Here is a 23,374-nt window from a genome sequence, read left to right as displayed (position 1 = left end):
AGTTAGGATGGTCAATAACTAAACAGAAAACCGAGAAAATTAAAAAAATTCAAACAAAACCAAATTCAAGTTTAGTTTAGTTTATCAAGTCAGATTAGAATCCGTTGTAAATTTATGAATTCGGTTTCGAGTCATGAGTCTATGATCCAAATTTAAATTGTATATTACATTACATGTAAATCGTTTTTTTTTTTTTTTTTTGAATAAAAAAAATTATGATTTTCTTGTAATTCAGTTTATAAATTCAGAATTCGGTTTAGACTCATGAATCTATGATATGAATTTGAATTATATACTTTATATCACATATAGCATTTTATTTCAATAAACCCGGATTGAGTTACAAGTTTACCTTTTCCTATTAATTCAGTTTGTTCGAATCAAACTGACTTCTAATTAGTGTTTATAAGCCAAACTTGCTTCATTAAAAAAAAAACCCAATTCAAAAAAAAAAAAAAAACCCTAATAAAACAACCCAAATTACTCAAAACTAATTCGATTCGATGAATACTCATATAAAAGTACATGATTTCAAATTCCAAATTCCAAATATCAATATATAAAAATCAAGGTATCTTAAACCATAAGGATTATACCAATTATTATATTCTCAAAACATTAATGATAATAATAATAAGACAATTAATTACTTCAAACACATTTCCAAACAGTCAAACACACCCTTTATTCAAGTACAAGACTTTTTTGTGAGCAATGTTCAATGTAACAACACTTCATCTCACTTGTAAAAAAAAAAAAAAAAAAAAAAAAAAAAAAAAAAAAACCTTTTTAGTTTTTTTCACCCTATTTCTTCCTCAGCCAACACCCAATCAACCGAACCGCTAATAACTCACCGTCGATCACTCACATGTCACCGGCACGTGCCTCCACCACCATCAACCACCGAAGCACGTGACACCATGAAAACAAACATCACCCAGTATCTCAAATCCAAAAAACCCACCTCCGATGATGATGACACCAACGATCAAACATCTTTATCATTATCATCAACCGATTTAGCCTCGCACGACGACGTTTTGACCGAGATACTACTCCGGTTACCCATCCGATCACTCCTCCGATCCAAATGCGTATCCAAACATTGGAAATTATTGATTTCCGATTCCCGTTTTGCCCTTGCTCGAAACCCTAACCCTAATCCCCCTTCTGGGTTGTTTCTGCAACGATTTGGTAATGTTTCTTGTCCTGAGTATGAGTTTGTGTGTTTTGATCGTGACAAGAATGTTAAACCCCCGTTTAAAAGGTTGAATTATGATGGGTATTTGTCGAATTTATCGAATTTATCGAATTCGTCGAGTTCGAAGAATTCGACACATTCGGGTGTGATTGTGCTGCAATCTTGCAATGGGTTGATGCTTTGTTATAGTTTGAATGAGTACTTTTGTAATGTTACAAAGGATATTGAGTATAATGCTAGTTATTATGTGTACAATCCGACGATTAACCAAGTCGTGAAGCTCCCGAATCTTCACGGGTGCGATTGGATTCGAAGGCGACCGCGTGGGATGACGTTGGTTTTCGATCCGGTAAAGTCGGGTTGTTATAAGGTAGTGTGCGTTAGAGCGCATTTGTGGAGTGATCATGTTTATACGATCGAGGTTTACTCGTCGGAAACGGGGAAGTGGAGGATGTTTGGGACGCCGTGCGGGAATCAGGTTGATACCGAGTTTATGGGTGGGGTGTATTGGAACGGTGCGGTTCATTGGGTTAACAAGAAAGGGTATGTTTTGTATTTGAAGATTGACGAGGATCGCGTCGATAGAGTTGCTACGCCTGTTGTGCACGATGGGTGGAATGTTAAGAAGCATTGTTATCCGATAGTCGAGTCTAACGATTGCTTGTTGTTTATCGATATATTTCCGGCGTCAAGTTTGAAGCTTGACATTTATGAAATGAATAGGGATTATTCGGGGTGGTCGGTTAAGTACCATGTAGATCTTAATCGAGTGATGAGTAGATTCCCTGAAACCGACGTGATTATCCGGGCTTTGCGTTCACTCATGTCGGCACAGCCGTTTGTGATACATTGTTTTGTTGAGGGAGAAGGGGAAGATGAAGCGTTTTTGGTGTTGGAAATACCTGGGAAGGCTGTAAGATACAATATTTTTTCGAAGACGTATCAGGAGCTTTGTGATCTTGACGTATCTAAACCGTCAAGGTTGTCTGTTGCGGATGATGGATTTTCGAAACTGGGTCGATGGCCAGGTGCTTTTTTGTTCTTCGAGTCGCTTTCTAACGTCTAGTCGAAATGTTGTACTTACCTTTTTCTTTTTGTGGGATACTTGTCTGTTATGTGTCTGGTTAAAGTTTCAAACTTAAACATATAGGTTTTCGACTTTTCGTTCTAGCTTATTCGCCCTTTATATCATATGTTGTTTCGCTTTCGAGTTTCAAACTTTGGTATGTAAGTTTACCTATAGATAGTTAATGGTTCAGGTTTATCATGGAATCTTGGTATGTTTGTATGTATGTATGTATGTTTGATGTGATACTAATGTATTTACAGAGGAGCAGAGTTCGATTGGCGCTTAAATCGCATTGTTAGCTTGTTACAAAGCAAGATAACCGATGACTTCGGTTACGGTTACGGATAATGCTATTATGCTAATAACCGAACCGTGCACACCCCTACTATATAATCACATTCTTCATTCTCATGTGTTTTAAAAGTATTATATAACTATATAAGAATGTGAAGGATATTCTTCTATTTGATATGACTTTAAATTCGTATTTGGTTTGTATATTTAGGGACTAGGGATGTCAATAGGTCAGATATGATATTTCATGTCTCGTACTTGAGTGAACAACCTTAACCCGTACTAAGATTCATTCTCGTGGGGTACGATAATACTCACTAACCATTGGGTTTGCGAGTTTCCAGGCGTGTATTTACTCTTAAACTCATTACCCATGACCTTAAACCAAATCTTAAAATCATTCCAAAAACCGATATAAAATGGGAGTTAGAGGATGTTTGTTTACCTCTTAATGAGGCTTTTAATGGTTCAGACATCTTAATGGTTCAGAGTGTTTGTTTCACGAGCAGATGTCTAAATGGTTCAGACATTTGCCTCTGAATGGTTAAGATTTATATATAGTCTGAATGGTTAAGATCTCTAATCTAAATTGGTTAAACATTTACCTCTGAACGGTTAAACATTATACAGACTCTTAATGGTTAATACCTTTTACTGGTTCAGCACTTAATGATTCAGACCTCTTACTGGTTCAGCACTTAACCATTCAGATGTTGTCAAACATCCCCTTAATATTCACACATCTCTCCCCTCTATCTCTCTCTATACATACATAGATATATATAGAGAGAGAGCGATAGAGTGAAAAAGGATGTGAAAATAAGATTTTGTGGTATGAGAATAGTAGAAGCCTATAAAATATCAAACAAACAAACGTACCCAGTAATGTCCCACTAGTAGAATTAAAATATCAAATACTATTGTTTGATGATTATCATTAGAACCTCCCTTAACCATTCTATAATATAAATATATTATAACCAACATGACCAACAACCATCAAATAAATTATCAACAAAAATCACTCATATTCTACATGCAATAATTTTTAGCATATCTTACAATGTATATTATATAGTCATATTCTCCAATCTCCATCACCTAGTAGACAGCAAAATATTTAGAGAAAATGACCTGGATTTCCTCAAGTCTTATGTGTGTGAGAGAGAAAAGATTATATTTAATGCAATACTTGATTTGTCATATATATAACAGCTGTATGTATAGAATCTAGAAAACAGTTGTATCTCCTTGCATGTTCTCAATAATTGGCAATTTTCATGTTTTTGCTTTTCTTGTTCAACAAAGAACTGCAACACCAATAAATAAATGGGTCAACCAATAAAGACCCTGACTTTGACCATTCAAGAACATGTTTGACCCATATCAAAAATACCCTTTTCAATACAACTGTATTTGATCATCACCATGCTAAATCAGTGACTAAAACTATGAACAATCTCATTGTTTCCAAAATTTTGACTATTTTTGTCTCGAGTAAACTGCCATTTTGGTCCCTGAGGTTTGGTTACTTTTGCCACTTTAGTCCAAAACTCAAACCTTTTGCATCTGGGTCCCTGTGGTTTCAGTTTTATTGCCATTTTGGTCCAAAAATGAAATCAGGTCATACTTGTCTTATGAAATCCTGCAATTTTGTCATTTTCCTCAGAGGCAAATCAGGTCATATTTGTCTTATAAAATATGGTATTTATTTATAAAAAAGAAATGATCATTTTGCCCCTGCGGAAAATGACAAAATAACAGGATTTTATAAGACAAATATGACATGATTCCATTTTTGGACCAAAATGGCAATAAAACTGAAACCACAGGGACCCAGATGCAAACAGTTTGAGTTTTGGACTAAAGTGGCAAAATTGACCAAACCACAGGGACCAAAACGGCAGTTTACTCTTTTGTCTCCGACATGACAAATTTTCAAGATTTTGGTCCAATTTCTTCAAGCTTCTTACAAATCTGCTTTATGTCGGGCCGAAGAGAAGGCGAGGGCGAACAACAAGCCAACGCGAGCTGCACAAATTTGATAATAATATCTTCGTTAACACGACTCGACGCACCATTATCATCTTTAAGAACATCCGGATGGTATAAATCCGACATCCGATGACCCAACATTGCGTTTCTAATCGCGGTTGGCAGATATAGATCTTGATCAGGACTTGCTTTACCGTTAATCGGTTCCTTACCGGTTACTAGTTCAAGTAAAATGACCCCGAGATTGTAGATATCAGTTTCGGTACTTGACTCTTTCATTTTAGTCAACTCGGGTGCTTTGTAACCCTCTGCCGCGGTATCTTCTAGCATTTCTTGTGATGCTGCGGAATTCAGGAGAAGATGCAAGCCAAAATCGGATACAAACGGGTGATAATTTCGGCCCAGAAGTATGTTTTTTGACTTGAGGTTTCCGTGGATAATCGGTCTTTGAAGGCTTGTATGAAGATGAACTAATCCTCTAACAATGCCTGTTGATATCCTATGTATGATTTCCCATTTGTGCGAGTCGCCGTTCTCATCTGCTTAGTTAAATCAAAGAAACATAAGCAACCGATTGAATATACATTGCAACTCGTTAAAAGAACGTTTGGATTTGCGTTTTCAAACCTTTGGACTAAACTGGCAAAATGGGCCAAACCACAGGGACTAAAATGGCATTTAACTCAAAAATAAAAGAGAAAAGCATGAAAGTGACCATATTTCTAGTGTGTAGGGCTGTAAACGAGTCGAGCCGAGTCGAGCCAGGGTGGGGTCGAGCTCAAGCTCGAAATTAATTCAGGCGGCTAAACTTGGCTTGAGCTTTACGTCAGAGTTAAACGAGCCTAAGAACGAGCCAATGAGCCGAGCAATGGGCCGAGCCGAGCTTAGCTCGAGCTGGGCTTGGTTACAAAATGAGCCAGCTTGGTTCACGTCATCTCAAATTGAGTTTTTTAGCTAGTTTTTCTCGAGCTTCTTTCTAGCGAGCTACGAGTCGCGAGCTTTATGAACAACCCTACTACTACTAGTGTGTTATATCTCTATGGTCATGTAAAAAAAGAATCCACATCAATAGCCATCACTTATGCGACACAAATGCCATGTAACTACTTTTGCTTACGTATCAGACTTTATGTTATTATTACATAAATAAATACATCTTTACATGCCATATTCACGTATTTCATGGCTATAGACATGATTCTTGCGCGACGCGACAAGATAAATGGTTGTTTTCGCGATTTTCTCTAAAATAAATTACTTTTTGAGTCCCTGTTTTTTAGTTGTTTTAACCACTTGAGTCAAAAATCAAAAAGTTTAACGCCCTGAGTCCCTAGCCATTTATTTTATAACGTTTTGAGTCCAATTTTGTTCATTTTATAACGATTTGAGTCCAAAAAATTGGACTCAAAAGGTTAAAATTTGGACTCAAATGGTTAAAGAAAATGCTTATAGGGACTCAGATCGTTAAACTTTTTGCTTTTGGACTCAACTAGTTAAAACCACTAACACACAGGGACTCAAAAAATAATTTACCGTAAATAAAATTATACTCTACAATAATAGAAGTGATACTTGTTCTTACAGTTAAAAAAAGTTAACTGACTTGACTTTCTAAAGGAAAATGTTGGCCCAATTTGATACACTTGGATGTATTATAATAAACAGCATGTGAAGGAAATTAAATGCAAGTAGAAAATCAAATAAAAACAAAGATCCAAATTGATGACTAAAATGACCCAGCAGACCTCCCCACATGCATATATCATATCCAATCAAAACACCCTTTTAAAACTAGAATAAATCCATTTTTTATATGAAGAAGACTGCCAGGTAATAATAAACTAATAAATTAAATAATAATTAAGATGAATAATTTAATTATTATCTGAGTAAAGACATAATTGTATTATTGTAACCACCCTCTAATTAGTAGAGCCAAAATTTGACTTTTCAATGCCATAAAAGTCATTCTAGAGTATGAAATTGCTAGTCACAAAATTGGCAACAAATAGTCCTTTTTTTTTCCTTTTTTTTAACGGCAAATTTGGATCACTGACGGACCACTGGAGTATCATCGTGCTACCAACGGAATCACCCGATCATATCCATCTCCACTAGTCATCTACACCAATTCAGGAGGAAACCCAATAAATATTGGAAAAAACCCCCTTGTGGGAATCGAACCCAGGACCTATTGATCCCAAAGTCTTATCTCACCACCAAGATGCCACTAGGCTATAAAGCCATGGAGAGTAACAAACAGTTCTAATCTTCAAGATATCAACAAGATATCTTGTTTAACTTTTTAGCATATAATTAGGAACTGATGAAAAAAATAATGTTTTAAAATGTGCATAAAGAAATATGAATATAAAGATTCATGTAAACTGTGAAGCACAGAGGTAAAAAAGTAAAAAACATGTACAAGAAAGTCATAAAAGGTTAAATCTTTACCAAAGTAAATAAAGTTTTAACCTTCTTGACATGGGAAATGTACAAAAAAAAAAAAAAAATGTTGCATCAAATGGTGTTATAGTACAATCACTTGCTGACATAAGTAACTAGTGCTTGCACACACTATTTTCATCTATTTTTTTTCATGAATTATATTATTCAACTTTCTTGCATTTTCAAAAATTATCATTGCCTAAAAAGGGACTATTTCATTGAGAATCTTTAAAGAAAACCCAAAAGTAAAAATCAAATCTTTATTCATCATAGCCCAACAAGAACATTATTTCATTAAAAATTCTTTAAAAAAAAGAGTAAAAGTCAATTTTTTATATTTTAATCATACAAATCAACAAATTAAAGATAAATTAAAGAAAAGCCAAAAGTAAAAATCAAATCTTTCTTTATCATTACCCGACATTATTTCATTAAAAAAATCTTTAAGAAAACCAAAAAAAGCCTTAAAGTCATTTTTTAAGAGTAAATTACAAAAATCGTCCTTTATGTATGTCGGTTATTGCAAACTGTATCATTTGTCTTCAATAATTACAGAAAACGTACTCGATGTTTTGTAAACCCTTGCAAGTTATGTACTTTAGCCCTAACTTAGTTAATTTTTGTAGTTAAATCTGACTAAATGGACCCCATATGAGAGTATTTTGTGGTTAAATCTAACCAAATGAACCTCACATGAGAGTAAAATGACCAAAATACCCTCAGGTGGAGTCCATTTGGTCAGATTTAACCACAAAAAATTAACTGAGTTAGGACTAAAGGACATAACTTGCAAGAGTTTGCAAACATCAAGTACGTTTTCTGTAATTATTGAAAATAAAGGACACAGTTTGCAATAACTGACATGCATAGACGATTTTTGTAATTTACTTTTTTTTTTATTGTAATCATACAAATCAACAAATAAAAAATAAATAAAATTATGTAAAGAAAACAAGAAATCACCTCTAATAAACTGAACCAAATTTCCTCTCCTGTAAAAAGGATGAACAAGAAGCTTTTCACCTCTAGGCCCAGAATAGAACCCACAAAGAGGCACCAAATTAGGATGCTTAATACCCCCCAAAAGTTGTACAACATGCATCATATCTTGTACCTTCCCAGTAGTAGTACAACTACAACAAGCTGGCCTCAAGAATCTCAACAACAAAACACTAGAATCCCCCAACAAATTAGCTCTATACAAAGTCCCATAACTTGACTTCCCAATCACTTCACCAGGAGCATCCAATATGTCAAAACATGTTAGATCTTCACCACCTTCAAACTTAATAAAATCCCCTTTCATCTCTCCTACTTCTTCTTCTTCTTCCACACCACTTTGTTTAAACTCACTGTTTGCTTCTTTATCCCATGACTCATTGGTTTCAGACCCTTTTCTTCTACACATACAAATCAAGAGAAGAATAACAAGTAAAACAAAAGATGAACATAATGTCACAATCAATATAATCATGTGTCTTTTCTCCATTTGGGCTGGAATCTAATGGTGGAGCTACAGGATCTGGGTTGGGTTCAAAGATTCAAACTGACCCCATTTGGGGGGGGGGGGGGGGGATCTGGGTTGGAAGTTTGAAACTTGTTTGGTGTTATAAGAAGACAGACAAAGAAGACATTAATGTTGTTGTTGGATTCATGGATTGTATGAGAGAAGAAGGTTTCTTTTTGTTCTGTTTTAAGAGTAGACAGGGAAGAGAATGGATGTGGGGCATTGTCTTATTGGAATCAATATAATTTTCTTTTCAAGGTGCATTAAAGAAACCATTAAGTAATGCTTTTTTATAACATTGGAAGGTGCTAATTAATTTTGTAGTTGTTTTCTTTACATGTTTTATAAATATTTGTTGTCGGTTGTTCAATATTATAACTTATATGGATACATTATGATTTTAAATAATTTTTATTAGTTATTTTGAGATATATAAAAATAGATTGGTTTTAGTTTTCTGCCTTTTTTTAAACCCTTTTGAAGGCTACATGTTGAAGCTCTACTTGAATTATGGGTTATTGATTGGGTCAATAAATTATTCGATACAGTGTTTTCAGGGGTAGAGCTTTAAACGAGTCGAACCAGGGTGAGATCGGACTTTGTTGTTTATAAACTGAGCTGAATCGGCTTGACTCATTTATTTTAACGAGCTGAAATATTGAATTGGAGTTCAACTCGTCAAAAGGTTGAGTCAGCTCATTTAGTTATTTATTTATTTTTGTATTTTTATTAGTTTTTAAACACACACACGTATATAAATAGATATAATAATTTTAACACCTACATAACATATAATTTATAGGGTTATTGGATTTTATCACCCCTAACTATTGGCTATTGGTCACTGTCACCCTTAACTATCACTTTGACGTCCGCCACCCCCAACTTAACACTTAGTATGTTCTGTCACCACGTCGTTAACTGATCACTAACTTTTGGTCATGTTACTATACTTTTGGGGGTGTCTTAAGATCACTAAAACCTTCCTAAGATCCCTATCGTGCCCTAAAAGTATAGTAACTGGATCAAAAGTTAGTGATTAGTTAACGACGTAGTGACAGAACACACTAAGTGTTAAGCTAGGGGTGACAAGCGTCAAAGTGATAGTTGGGGGTGGCAGCGCCAATAGCCAATAGTTGGGGATAAAAAGATCCTATAACTCTAATTTATAAACCACATAATTTTTAATCTATACACACACGTATATTAAAAGATCGGGCTTTAATTGAAAGGAATGACCAGTCTTGGCTAGGCCTCGACTCGATTATAAATGAGGTAATTTCGAGCAAGGTTTTTTCAATTTTTTGAGCGGGCTTTGAACAAGCCTTAAGTCGTGTGCTTTTTTATCAGCCCAACCCAAAACTAGCAAAAGTAAAATATAGCCATGGTTTCTATTTTGTTTCTGCAAACGAGGCGAGCCGAGCCCGAGCTCGATTAATTTATGAGAGCTTGATTCGAGCTTTGTTTTCAAAGCTCGAGCTCGACTAGTTGGTATTTTCTCAAACTCGGCTCGTTTATTATCTATTAAGTGATATATTAAATAAAATAATATAAATAATAGACTTTTTAGGCTCGAGAGCTCGATAAGTGAAGCTCGGGCTCGTACTCGTTTACTAAATAAGCTTATTTTTAGGTTCGAGGCCGGCTTGTAAACAAGTTTAAATAAGCTCGGCTCGACTTGGCTCGTTTACACTAAGGCTTGATAAGGCTTGACGAGCCTACGAGCTTCACATTCGAGGCTCAAGCTCGGGCTCGATAAACAAACGAGCTTTATTTTAGGATCAAGCTCGGCTCGAGTTCGATAAGGCTCGACTCATTTCGAGCTTTTTCTCAAGCCAATCTTCAGTAGCTCGCGAGCCGCTCGACTCGTTTGTACCCCTACTCATAAGTCATCCCATATGGGAATATGTATTTCTTAAATTTGATTTTAAAACATCATGTTTAAGCCTATATACTGTTTTCCCTTTTTTAATAATGTGAATGGACATAGTGGAGTCTTTTATTTCACAAGCTTTTTGCAAAGTCATCCTAGTCATCTAGTTTCATTGTGGAAGATTTGCTCTTTTATGTTTTGAATTTTGGGAATCCCTTGGAGCATAGTGAGTGGGAGTTAATGAGTTATAGAGCATGTTATTGGTAGGGTCAGCAAGCTATATGCACTCGGTTGATTTTCAAATCTGACATGTGGTTTTGTTGTTGAAATTGAAATAGCCAGAAAGTGGTCCTCAAGCCCAATTACACCTTACTTTTGGACCATTTTAGTTTTTATAAATATTTATAAATTCTAACATTTAAACTTTATACATAGTTGGTGTATATTTGTAAATGAAAAGGCAAGTAAAACTATATAATTTATCCAATGAGTTGGTAGTGGAGTAGTAAGGCCATGGGGTAGGGGGCTTGGGTTGGGGCGTGGGTTTGGGGCGTGGCCCCATTGGCGTGGGTTTGAAGCCGGGCGTGGGGCGGGCTAGTAGGGCTAGTAAGGTGACATGGCGGGCTCTCAATGGCCAAACCAAACTCATGCCCCCAATCCAAGCACCCAACCCAAGCCCCACCATACCCCATGGGCGTGGGTTTGAGTGGTGGGGGGCTCCCATTCCACGTGTCAACAAATGCCCCAACCCAAGCCCCACCATACCCCATGGTCTAAGGGAGAGACTTGGTGTTCTGAGGGACCCAAGTTCGATTCCCAAGCTCCCCATTATTTTCTGCGGCACCTGGTGATGATGTGAGACTAGGCGAAAAAGTGGAGATCGCTAGTTCGATCCTTGAACTGAGCAGGTTTTACCTCACCGCACTGTCGTGCCTTCGGGCGAGTGTTCACGGGCTTCGGCCCTAGGTGAGTGTTTTCCCTGGTTCAGAGGCGAGTGTATCCCGATATGGTGAATTTCGCCAATAGCCCATTTGAAGGATTCGTTGGCCATTAAAAAAACTATATAATTTACAGCTTATCTTTGATTTCCTCATTGTTGTAGGCATGTCGCATTAGTGGTGTTGTTTTTACCCGAACCCGAATAAGATGAAATCCTGTTAACATGAGCCTATTTAAGGTTTAACCCGGACACAACAGTTGGTATTTGAATCGAGAAATGGTTATGGAAAAGGTTAATTGGGTTGGGGAAACTTATCTTACAAGATCTCCTAAATCTAATAAAGGTACAAATACACAATAGATTACAAAATATAATACAATGGATCAAAAACTCTAGCACAATGAATAAAAAAAATACAACACAATGTTGAGGAAAAAAAAGACACAATGACGAAAAAAACACAATGCCAAATAAAAACACAAGGATCTAAACAAAATTCTTAAATGTACAAGCTAAAAACAAAAATACATAGTAGTTTTAGTGGCTTGGGCGCAGTGTGGAGGTTTGATGACGCACTCTGCACACTTACATCATCGCGAGGGAACCACCTTTGTATATTTGACCTCGTATGTGTGGTCCATGACATGGGTCGGGTGAGTCACGGTGGGTCTAGAGATAGGGCGTGTGACCTAGGCAGACCGCGTCTGGCGCGAGCTAGACCTACTGCGGAGGCACGCTTGCGATATAATTTTATTTTCAAATCATAGTTCTTTATTAAGTCATACATTATATTTTATTTTATTTTATTTTATTTTACTTTTATATGTATTAAAACACATCACACTAAATACAGTTAAGTTTTGTATTTTTATAATTTGGCCATACACTTTTACCTACTTTTCTTTTTAACCACCTAAGGAATGGCTTTCCATGCATATGGTCAAATATTTAAAATAGTCAAAAGTAATTTTCTCTTAGAAATTATATTATAGTACTTGGTGTTAAAAGTTAAAACAAACATATTTAATAGTTTTTTTATTTAACTTTAATTTAATTTTGTTTATTTATTTTATCATTCATATTATACTAGTAATATTCCCCGCGCGGTGCGGCGGGTCTATGATTAGTATCAGTTCGATTTATGACAAGTTCGGTCTGGTTTAGCACTCGTATAGTAATTAAAATGATGTTCACACGTGTTTTACAATGCTTGAAAACCATAAAAACAAATAGTGGTTCAATAATAACGATACAGTACCAATGTTGCTTGATCGAAATCGACAGGACATTCAATACGGTGTCAGTTAGTTAGGCATGATAGGGATATGGTACCAACACTCGTTGTAGCTTACAATATATAAAATATACTCTATACTGCTACTGAAGTTGTGCACACAGTATTGGTTCATTTCGTCACAAAAAAAAAAACAAAAAAAAATCAATTATATTTTACCCGTTCGATTCAAACAAAACTTATATTGAAATATAAATAAAAATAAGAATGTCGCATCAAAATTTATAAGGCATTACTTATATTATTAAAATAATGTAAAGGATAAACGACGTCGATATATAAAAAAATATTAAATGTAGATAAAAAATAGATACGTCGTAACTGCATACTCAAAAAATTTATAAAATATCGCTTTGATAAAAGTTATAATGCAAAAACAAAATATGTTTAATTAATATAGTAAAATAATTAAAAGCTAAGAAAATATAATAACAAATAAAAATTTGTTTACTGTTCATCACAAGCTTCTTTTAATAGTTATAATTATAATATATAACAATTCTCAAAACCAAAATCACTGTAGCGAAGTGATTTGCTTTTTTTTTTATTTTCATTTTTTTGTTTTTGGTTTTTTTCTTTGTTTTGTTTTTTTTAAGTATGTGTCGTCAAGTTGGTTTACGTTTTTACGTAAATGGTCTACATTTTATCATAAATTTTATTCGAAAGCGAGTCGGGTCAAATATAATACGTTTTCACTAGGCAGTATGTAAGTTCGAGTTACTTTACGTTTCAAACGCTGTCGTAATGCACAGTACTATTCTTTAACTTAAAAAACACTATTGTCTTACGTGCTTTTTTATATAAAAAAAATATGTTTCGGCATAAATATAAGTTGGTTTATTTTTTGACTATTTTTTTCTCGGCAATGAATCAAGTCAAATATAATACGTTTCCGTACTTATTTTATGTATGTTTTAGTTGGTCTATGTTTTGACTTAATTTTTGTTTGGAAAAAGTCGGATCAGATATTTAACGGTACAAATTTCAGTTATTTTTACTTTCAACCCCGCCTTAACTCGAAGCGAGTCAAAATTATAAATTCTTGGTTTTGATCTTCTTTTAAGAGACCTCACATGTGGTTTGGATCTTTCTTCATTTTGGTAACAGATTAATTATAAAGATTTCTTTTGTTTTTTCAGAAATAATAGTAGTGCCTAATGGTACACCTTTAAAGAAACCAAGAAAGGTCCATTGTGGCCCACAAGAAAACATCGGAAGTGATAGATGATTACTCTATTGGGCCATTGAAAGCACGACACTTGGCCCACTACTATTAATATCTCAGTATTGGCACAACCTCCGAATTTATAACCTTATTGTGTAAAAATTATAATATTTGCTATTATTAAAACGACAAAAAAAAGAGATTAATATTCTGTATTTCCATCTTCTCTTATTAATTAAATAAATAATAAATTGATATTAAATTTTGTCATACTTTTAATGTCGAACACATCTTCTAATTTTCTAATAAAATATTATCCTTAAATTTAAATTATTAATTTCCAACAATATATTAATATATTATTTATTTTTATTTTTTACTAAAAATATAAATAAATATATTCAACCTGTGTAGTACACGCGATTTTTTAAATATATAACTTTTTTTAGTATATAAATTTATTCAACCTGTGTAATACGTAAAGGTTTCTAAAGATATAACTTTTTTATTACTTGGTAATATAAAATTAGATTTATCCAACCCGTAGAATACACAAAGTTTTTTAAAGATATTTTTTTTATTATTTAGCATACAAGATTATATTTATTCAACCCACGTAATACACGGAGGTTTTTAAGATATAACTTTTTTATTATTTGATATATAAAATTTCATTTATTAAACCGGTACAATACACGAGTTTCTTATAGATATAATTTTTTTTTATTCTTTAATATATAAAATTCAATTTATTTAATCCGTGTAATAAACAGAGTTTTTAAAAATATATTGTTTTATTATTTAGTATATAAAGTTATATTTTTAAATCCATGTAATACACGGGATTCTAATCTAGTATTTTTTTAATATGTCAAATCAACTTAGACTCCTTGCTCACTTGATTATTAGGGTGGAGGGTATCATTCAATCACTTTAGAGTGTTTGAGTTACCATCTAGCCAATAATATCATGACATGTCAAGTCCCCATTCCACTCCCCATTATGTACTCAATCACTGACAGTAATTCAAACACTCGGAGAGTGGTAAAAAATTAAAAAAAAAATTTATGATTGGTTGAGAGGGGTTGAGACCCACCATTCACCCTCTCTCTCCCACCCTCCTCTTCTTTACCGAATCGTGAATACTCACCGAAAAAGGCAATCACCAAACACCGCTTAGAGAGCGGCGACGATTCACCGAGCGTGAAAACAACTCCCGATAGAGTCCCTGCTATCATACCGTCCCCCTTAACCAAGTTAATAACATTGACAGTAATAAATGTGACTTTGTTAAATTTTGAGCATTTGGGTACTAGATAATTAACATTGAAACTTATGATTTTGTACAGACATCTTATCTAATCATGGAAAAAACTGTATGCATTTAATCTCGTGTGATGTGGCGAAGAAGGCAGACATTGCCAAGGGTGTGCATGATTTGATCCGGTTCGGTTATTAGCCTCAATCGAAATCGAAACGAAAGTCATTGGTTACTCTATTTTATTAAGTGTTTTCGGTTAGTTGGTTTAGTTTATTTGGTTAAGAATACCTTAAATGAAGGTATAAATACATAAAATCAGTGGACACCCAGGTTTTTTTTTCTTTTTTTTTTGTGGGTGGGGGGGGGGGGGGGTTGTGGGGGATTTTTAGGACTCGTTTTTCTATCGCCATATAATAATATTTTTCTGTCCTGTTCGAAGGTTTGGGTCGAGTTGTATAAAAAAAGATAATCAAACTATTTTTTTTATACAATCAACAATGTTAACTGTCATTATAAATGCATAATGAAAATCTAATATATATAAAGTTGTTCTCTATGTTTAAAAAAGTTGTTCTCTACAAGTTTTTATTTTTTGAAATGTTGCCATAACCAATGCTATAAGGGGGCAAAAGTGTAACTACAAATCAATTAGCGAAAATTTGGTTTACGATGAGAGATTAAAATGTAACTAGTGTTTGAAAGGTGGCACGATGATACTCCAGTAGTCCGTCGGTGATCCAAATTTGCCGAATTTGCCGTTCAAAAAAAAAAAAAAAAAAAAAAAAAAAAAAAAAAAAACTAGTGTTTGAAAAACTAATTTACTCTCATTTTAGCATTGCTCTTATACATTAAATTCACGAAAACTTAACTTTCGGGTAACTTTTAGACTTTTAGCGGCGACATAAGGCGCCACTATTGGGTAGATCCTAACGTGGCACACATGACTCTAGCGACCACAATTGTCGTCGCTAAAACCAAAAAAGTGGCCGCTAGCGGCTTTAGTGTCGACTTTAGAGGCTTTTACGTCGTCGCTATTGCGTGGATTCCCTATAGTGTGTATAGATATGTACGTAATTTTTACAGAATTGGGTTGTTAATTATTATTTTTGTTTGCTTTAAAAATGTAATGGAAAAGTCGACATTTTTCGCATGCTTGCATCCGGCCCATCTTCCAGCCCAGCAACAAGTATTGATACAAAATAAGCCCAGTATCCAACGAGCCCAATACCTCATAACAAAACAATAATAATACAACAAAAACAATAAAACCAAATATAAAAAAAAAAAAAAACTGGTATTCCATACATCCTTTCAACACTCAAACCTCACATTGTTTACAAGGTGAACAAAATTCGTAAAACATACATATGGTGTTGTGATTTTATTTCTCTTTAGAACATAAAAATGTTCCTGGTAGCATGTGAATCAATAGTTTACTAAGCATATATAATGCTATTTTGGATGTTCTAAACAAAATGGTGCAAACTAAGCGGCGCAATCGTTCGGATTTTGTACAGAATACGAATAGTCATGATGGTTCAATGGTTTGAAAAAGAGCCTCTTGAATACACAATGGTTAGAAAAAAAATCAGACAAAATAGAGCTTAGAAATAACCTAATGTTGCATTGTTAGAACTTAAAGACGGCTTCCAAGTTGACTGAATGGGGCTTTCAATTGGGCCTGTCGTAGGCGTGATTATAGTGGGCTGGAGCTGGATCAAATGCCTGAGCTAGAAGCTCTTACCGATGGTTCGGGTTTAAAGGACAAATTGTTAGGTCTCAAGTGGCGCAACGGAATCACGTCTCACAACGAACATGCAATAAACGAGAAAAATATAAAACACGACACACGAACACGAGAATTTTGCGTAGTTCGGTTCTAATAGGGAACCTACGTCCACGGGCTGCAAGTAGTGATATTTTATTAGCTCTGACAAATTTTACAATTACATAGACAAGATGTATATAAAGACTGCCTAGGGTTTTAGGCTTGGTGAATGATGCGGCCCAAGTGTGGAGGAGCTGGCCATCTTGTATTTGGAGGCCCAAGATCGCATGACAAAAGGGGCTTCACTAAAATGGCTCTAACTTGGGCTACAGGTGTCCATTTTGGGCGTGCGACCAGGAGAATCGATCGTGAGAACGAAGCCCATCTTTCAACAAACAACCATAGGTGGTTTGGGTCATCGTTCGGGCCAAAAACGCTTATTTTTATGAGTTAACTTTTTTATGTTTTTAGTGCTTTTCGTGGACTTTTATTCGTTCTAGCTTTTGGCCCAAGTGTGTTTTGAGGCCCGTTTTCAATTTAAGTTATTATTTATATGGATGTAATGGGAGGAAGCTAATCAGATTGGAATTATATGAAAAGTCATTTTCCCTCCCAATTCACTGTTGAGTGTTTTGTGTGCGAAACCCCCAATTTTCGGTATTCTTCATGAATCAACGAATTTTGGAAGAAACGTTCCTGGCATTCTGTGAGAATCAACAGGTCCAGTTTCGTATCCCATTTTCTAGTCTACATCAGTGAACAAGAAAACCAAACGGGCTTTCTAAACACCCAATTAACAAGCCCAATAGCAAATAACTAGCTCAAGGAACTAACAAATCAAAGTATAGACAAAAGATTATCATAAAACTAACAAATTTATTGAACTGATAAAAAAAAATGCACACTCATGATAGAGGTATTCTAAAGGAATTCTTATGACAAGCAAGACAAATCTTAAGCCACAGACTATAAAGAAAATCAAAGTAAGAATTTCTCCATACTTTGCTAGCAATCAGAGGAGCAACCACAGCCCAGAAGCCAATTATAAATCCAAGCACAATGCTGATGATAAATCCCCAGTTCCGTTCATCTGACTCATCATCAGTTTGTTCTCCTGCTCCACTTCCCGCGCCTGCATCAGGTGGGACCCCTTTCTTGTTGCATACTGCTGCAAGTGGAGGCCCACAAAGCGTGTTCGACATGAAACTTGTCTCGTTGAAGCTTTGCAACTGAGTACTTGTTGGGATTTCTCCGGTTAATCTGTTGGAAGACAGATTCAACCAATTTAAGGTTGTCAACCTCGACATGCTCGAAGGAATCTTCCCCTCAAGCTGATTTAGAGACAAGTCAAGAGATTCAAGTGATGTCATTTTACCGATCTCTTCTGGAATTCTTCCGGTTAAATGATTTCCGGATAAGTTTAGCCAGCGCAAGCCTGCGAGGCCCATAAGTTCCTTCGGAATGGGGCCAGAGAATTTGTTACTCGAAAGATCCAAGGTTGTGACTAGACCCAAAATCGATCTATATTCGAACTCTCTTCCTTTAGTCACCAACAACGCACTGCCAAGAATTTGCACCTGAAATAGCACATCATATAGCACAAACGCATTCGATGGTTGCCTTCCAGATATTATGCTGAAGTTGTAGAAGCATGTCGGCAGGGTTCCAGAAAGATTGTTATAAGCAAGATCCAAGATTTGGATGGATGTAAGTCGGCAGAATTCTTCCGGGATTTCACCGGCCAACATGTTTGATCTGAGGCTGACTAGTTTCAACTTTGTTTCTTCTCCATCTATCAACAAAGGTATGCTACCAGTGAGTTTATTCTCAGCAAGCTCGATAATTTCTAAGCTTTTTGAATTTAAAAGAAATGCCGGTAGCTTTCCAAAGAGATTGTTGTTGCGGATGTTGAATGATTGGATGGAAGATAAGCTCTCTATAGATTTTGGAATTCCACCAGAAAGATTATTATTCTCAAAGTTTATGACTGATAAAGCTTGCCAATTCATCCAACAATCTGGAATAACGCCTGACAGGTTGTTATTGGCCAGATCAAGAAATATTAGCGGCCTATCTCTTTCGAAACGAGGACATAGGAATTTCTCAAGAGATCCAGAAAGATGATTGTATGATGCATCTAGAAGAACAAAGTCAGCATCGTTGAATTTTCCAGGTAACGGACCTTCGAAACGGTTGTTACTTAGATCTACGACTGCATTTGGGGCAAGGATACTAAGTTCTTCTACCAACGTCCCCTGGATACTATTGTGAGATATATTCAAGAAAATAACATCTGAATACGAGCTCCAAAACCAACTAGGCATGATGTCGGAAATCCCTGTGTTGCTTATGTCTAACTCTGTCAAATTTCCTTGTGACCGAATCCATGAAGGAAACCGAGGGCCTAAATTCCAAGAACCTATTCTTAGGACGTCAAGTTTGAAAGGCGGGGTCCAGCTTTTAACGCTTAGATTTAGAGTTAGCCTGTTTGCCTCTGCCCGTATTGAGGTCAATGCTGTTAGATTGGCAAAGTGATCTTCCGTGACATCTCCAGTCAACAAATTATGATGCACACTCATATAAATTAAGTTCCTTAGCTTTCCGAAACTTTTTGGCAGGCTTCCACTGAGCTTGTTGAAAGAAATCTCCAACTTTTCCAAGGATGTTAAGTTCCCTATCGTATCAGGGAGCGTACCAGAAATAAGGTTAACATTAAGCATCAACTCTTTTAAGGATGACAATTTTCCTAGAGAATTTGGAATGGTACCAGAAATGCTATTGAACGCGAGATCAAAAGTGACTAGATTTCGAAGTTGTCCTATTTTATCTGGTATACGACCCCAAAGTATTGGAATGAATATATTGAGAGAGGCCGAAAGTTTCTTATTGTTCTTGATTGAATTGGTGAAAACAAATGATACATATTCGGTTCTATATATACATCAGATAATGATTAATAACTACCCCTAACTTAGGCTAATAATAATAATAATAATAATAGTAACAGCATAACCTATGATATATATATATCTAACATGGCCTTATAATAATAATAATACGATCTAGCTTAATATGATATTCCGTCTAATACCCTCCCGTAAGCTAGATCAACGTCATTGCTGACTCTTCAGGTGTGTTCATCTTTGAACTGTAATAATTCCTTTAGACGTGAAAACACTTTAAGCTGCAGCGCCTTAGTGAGTATATCTGCAACTTGATTTCCGGTGGAGCAGAAACGAACTTCTATATCGTTGTTCTTGATCAAATCTCGGATGAAATGATACTTAATCCTTATATGTTTACTTTTCCCATGAAACATAGGATCTTTGGCTAAACATATTGTGGATTTATTATCACAATGGATGATCACAGGACCATTTACTTCTTCATGCAGCTCGTTTAGGATCCCTTTGAGCCAGAGTGCTTGACAGCCAGCTAAGGAGAGAGCAATATACTCTGCTTCTGTTGATGACAACGCCACAACCTTTTGTTTTTTCGATTGCCATGCTATTGTTCCTGTTCCCAGTTGAAATACATACCCGGATGTGCTTTTACTGTCGTCGATATTCCCTGCATAATCGCTGTCGCTGTAACCGATTAGCTTTCCTTTGCCTCCCTTTGAATACACTAATCCTTGATCTAGTGTTCCCTTTATATATCTAAGTATTCTTTTCCCAGCTTCCCAGTGACTTCGCTTTGGTTGTTCCATGAATTGACTTATCTTATTTACTGCAAACATTATATCCGGTCTAGTATTGGTTAAGTACATAAGACTCCCAACCAATCTCCTGTATACATTAGGTTCTACTTCGTCATCTGGATCTTGTTTTGTCAAACGTAAACCATATTCCATGGGAGTTGAAATTCCTGAGCAGTTCATCATGTTGAATTTACTTAGTAAGCTCTTTGCATATTGTTGTTGAGTTAGAATGATATTCCCATTATCGAACGAAACTTCCATTCCCAGAAAGTAGTGTAGGATTCCCATATCAGTCATTTCAAACTCCTTTTTCATTAATTCCTTAAAGGATTCAATGCTAGATAATGAATCACTTGCAATAATAAGATCATCTACATATAGGCAAATGATTATCTTTTCCTCTTTTGACATTTTGGTGAATAGAGTGTGTTCATAAATGCACCTTTTGAATCCATGAGTGGCAAAGTATCCTTCTATTCTACTATACCATGCCCTCGGAGCTTGTTTTAAACCATATAAAGCCTTTTTTAACTTACACACCTTTCTTTCCTTACCCTTTACCACATATCCTTCCGGTTGTTCGATAAACACCTGTTCTTTTAAATATCCATTTAAGAAGGCTGTTTTTACGTCCATTTGATGTAAATGCCATCCGTGGTGTGCTGCTAATGCTAAAACAAGTCGAACTGTATCAAACCTGATGACTGGTGCAAAGACATCTTGATAGTCTATTCCGTATTTCTGATTGTAACCTTTCACGACCAACCTTGCTTTGTGTTTGCTAATCTGTCCATGTTCATCATACTTAGTTTTATATATCCATTTGACGCCAATTGGTGTTTGGTTCAAAGGTGGATCCACTAATTCCCATGTGTCATTCTTTATAATTGATTCCATTTCTCTATCCATGGCATCTTGCCATATTGTTTCTTTGCTTGCTTCAACATAGGTTGTTGGATCCGTATCTGCATATAACACAAAATTCACTACTCCGCTTGTATTCCCTTGATCTTTCCTGTAGAGTTCTCTTACTTGTGCTTCAGTTAATTCTGTTGTGTCGTGATATACTTGAGTTATCGGTTTAGTTCTAATAACTTCATTCTCAGAGTCTGATGAAGAATCATTATTTTCATTATTTCCTGTTTCTTCAACATCTGTCGGACTTTCATTGTAACTTCCCGGTATTTCAGCTTCTATGTTAGTATGTTGAACATTATCTTCATCATTTGGTGTCGGTAGATCGATTTGATCATCTACAGCTACAGCTGCATCATCGTCATCTCCACTTGTGTTACTTATTTCTATCCGAAGCCCACTATCATTTTCTTTATTTGTCGCCCAATGTTGATTTTCGCTGAAAATCACATCTCTACTTATTATCATCTTGTGTGTTATTGGGTTGAATAACTTGTATCCCTTGCTGTGTTCACTATACCCAACAAAAATAGCCCGCTCAGTTTTGTCGTCTAACTTGGAGCGATTTTGCTTAGGGATATGCACATATGCAATGCAGCCAAATACCCGTAGATGATCTACATTAGGTTTTTTCCCACTCCACGCTTCTTGTGGAGTCAATTTTGGCACACTCTTGGTGGTCGCCCGATTTAATAAGTAGGTGGCACAGGCCACTGCTTCGGCCCAATAGGTATTCGGTAGCTCTTTCATTTTTAACATGCTTCTGCTTAATTCCATTAAAGTTCTATTCTTCCTTTCGGCTACTCCATTTTGCTGGGGTGTGTAACTTGTCGTAAGTTGATGATGTATTCCATTATTCTTAAGAAAATTTTGAAATTCATGTCCGCAGTATTCTCCTCCTCTATCTGTTCTTATGCCCTTTACCTTGCGTTCTATCTGATTTTCTACTTGTTGTTTGAAATTCTTAAAGTAATGTAATGCATCAGATTTGAGTTTTAGAAAATATACCCAAGTCTTTCTTGAGAAATCATCTATGAACGTAATAAAGTACTTGCAGCCTCCAATCGATGGTGTGTTCATAGGTCCACATATATCCGAGTGAACCAATTGTAGTGGTTCACTTGCTCGCCATTTAGCCTTCTTGGAGAATGGTTTTCTAGCATGTTTGCCGAAAACACATCCCTCACATACATGTTCAGATTTGTTAATCTTCGGCAGCCCGTTAACTATTCCATTCTTCCCCATGTCGTGTAAAGTTTCAAGGTTTAAGTGGCCATATCTTCTATGCCATAATGTCGAGTTGTCTTGAGTAGTCATATTGCATACTCTTGGTACCACATCATGATTCAGATTTAATGGATACATTTTGTTTCCGGTCATCTTCACCACACCGATACAACGTCCGGACGAGTCATGAATCACACATCCTTTGTCATTGAAACATACATCATAGCCTTTTTGTACTAGTTGTCCAACACTTAAGAGATTGTGTTTAAGACCTGCTACATAGAATACATTTGGGATTCGCTTCTCATAACCTTTAATCTTAACATTTACATCACCACATCCGAGAACTTCCAACCTTTTGTCATCGCCGGTCCGGACTTCACGTCTTTCTGAATCATTTAGATTTATAAATAAATCTTTGTTGCCCGTCATATGGTTACTACAACCACTATCAAGATACCAACAGTCGTTCTTGACAACTTCTTCCGTATTAAAGATCATAAACATCGTGTCTTCGGTTTCATCTTCAGTGTCATCTTTATGCATCAGTACATTGTTTGACCGTTCTCCTTCTTCACGCTTATTACAAAATCTTGCCGTGTGCCCTAACCTTTGGCAATTATAACACCTGATCATTCTGTTGAATTTACCCTTACCTTTCCCTCGTCCCCTTTCGGAGTTATCAAATCTAGAAAATCTAGATTTATCATATCCGTT

The 23,374-nt window shown here is 35.7% G+C and overlaps 3 protein-coding genes across 3 annotated transcripts; 1 reads left to right on the top strand and 2 right to left on the bottom strand.

Moving 5' to 3' along the window:
• Positions 1-763: 763 nt before the first annotated feature.
• On the top strand, positions 764-2,473 carry LOC110869153 (F-box protein At5g07610-like). Its single transcript, XM_022118443.2, has one exon. The coding sequence runs from the start codon at positions 921-923 to the stop codon at positions 2,265-2,267; it is 1,347 nt and encodes a 448-aa protein (XP_021974135.1). The 5' UTR covers positions 764-920; the 3' UTR covers positions 2,268-2,473.
• Positions 2,474-3,743: 1,270 nt separating this feature from the next.
• Positions 3,744-8,702, bottom strand: LOC110869154 (putative kinase-like protein TMKL1). Its single transcript, XM_022118444.2, has 2 exons — positions 7,971-8,702; positions 3,744-5,098 (listed from the first exon to the last, which is right to left on the bottom strand). Exons 1-2 carry the CDS (start codon positions 8,494-8,496, stop codon positions 4,503-4,505), a joined length of 1,122 nt encoding a protein of 373 aa, XP_021974136.1. The 5' UTR covers positions 8,497-8,702; the 3' UTR covers positions 3,744-4,502.
• Positions 8,703-17,720: 9,018 nt separating this feature from the next.
• On the bottom strand, positions 17,721-19,535 carry LOC110867196 (receptor-like protein EIX2). Its single transcript, XM_022116325.1, has one exon. It carries the CDS (start codon positions 19,533-19,535, stop codon positions 17,721-17,723), a length of 1,815 nt encoding a protein of 604 aa, XP_021972017.1.
• Between the last annotated feature and the right edge of the window lie 3,839 nt (positions 19,536-23,374).

Source organism: Helianthus annuus, chromosome 7 (assembly GCF_002127325.2).
Source record: "Helianthus annuus cultivar XRQ/B chromosome 7, HanXRQr2.0-SUNRISE, whole genome shotgun sequence".
NCBI classification, from domain to species: domain Eukaryota; kingdom Viridiplantae; phylum Streptophyta; class Magnoliopsida; order Asterales; family Asteraceae; genus Helianthus; species Helianthus annuus.
The sequence above is the reverse complement of the archived record's forward strand: the minus strand, read 5'-3'. Positions and strand labels throughout refer to the sequence as shown.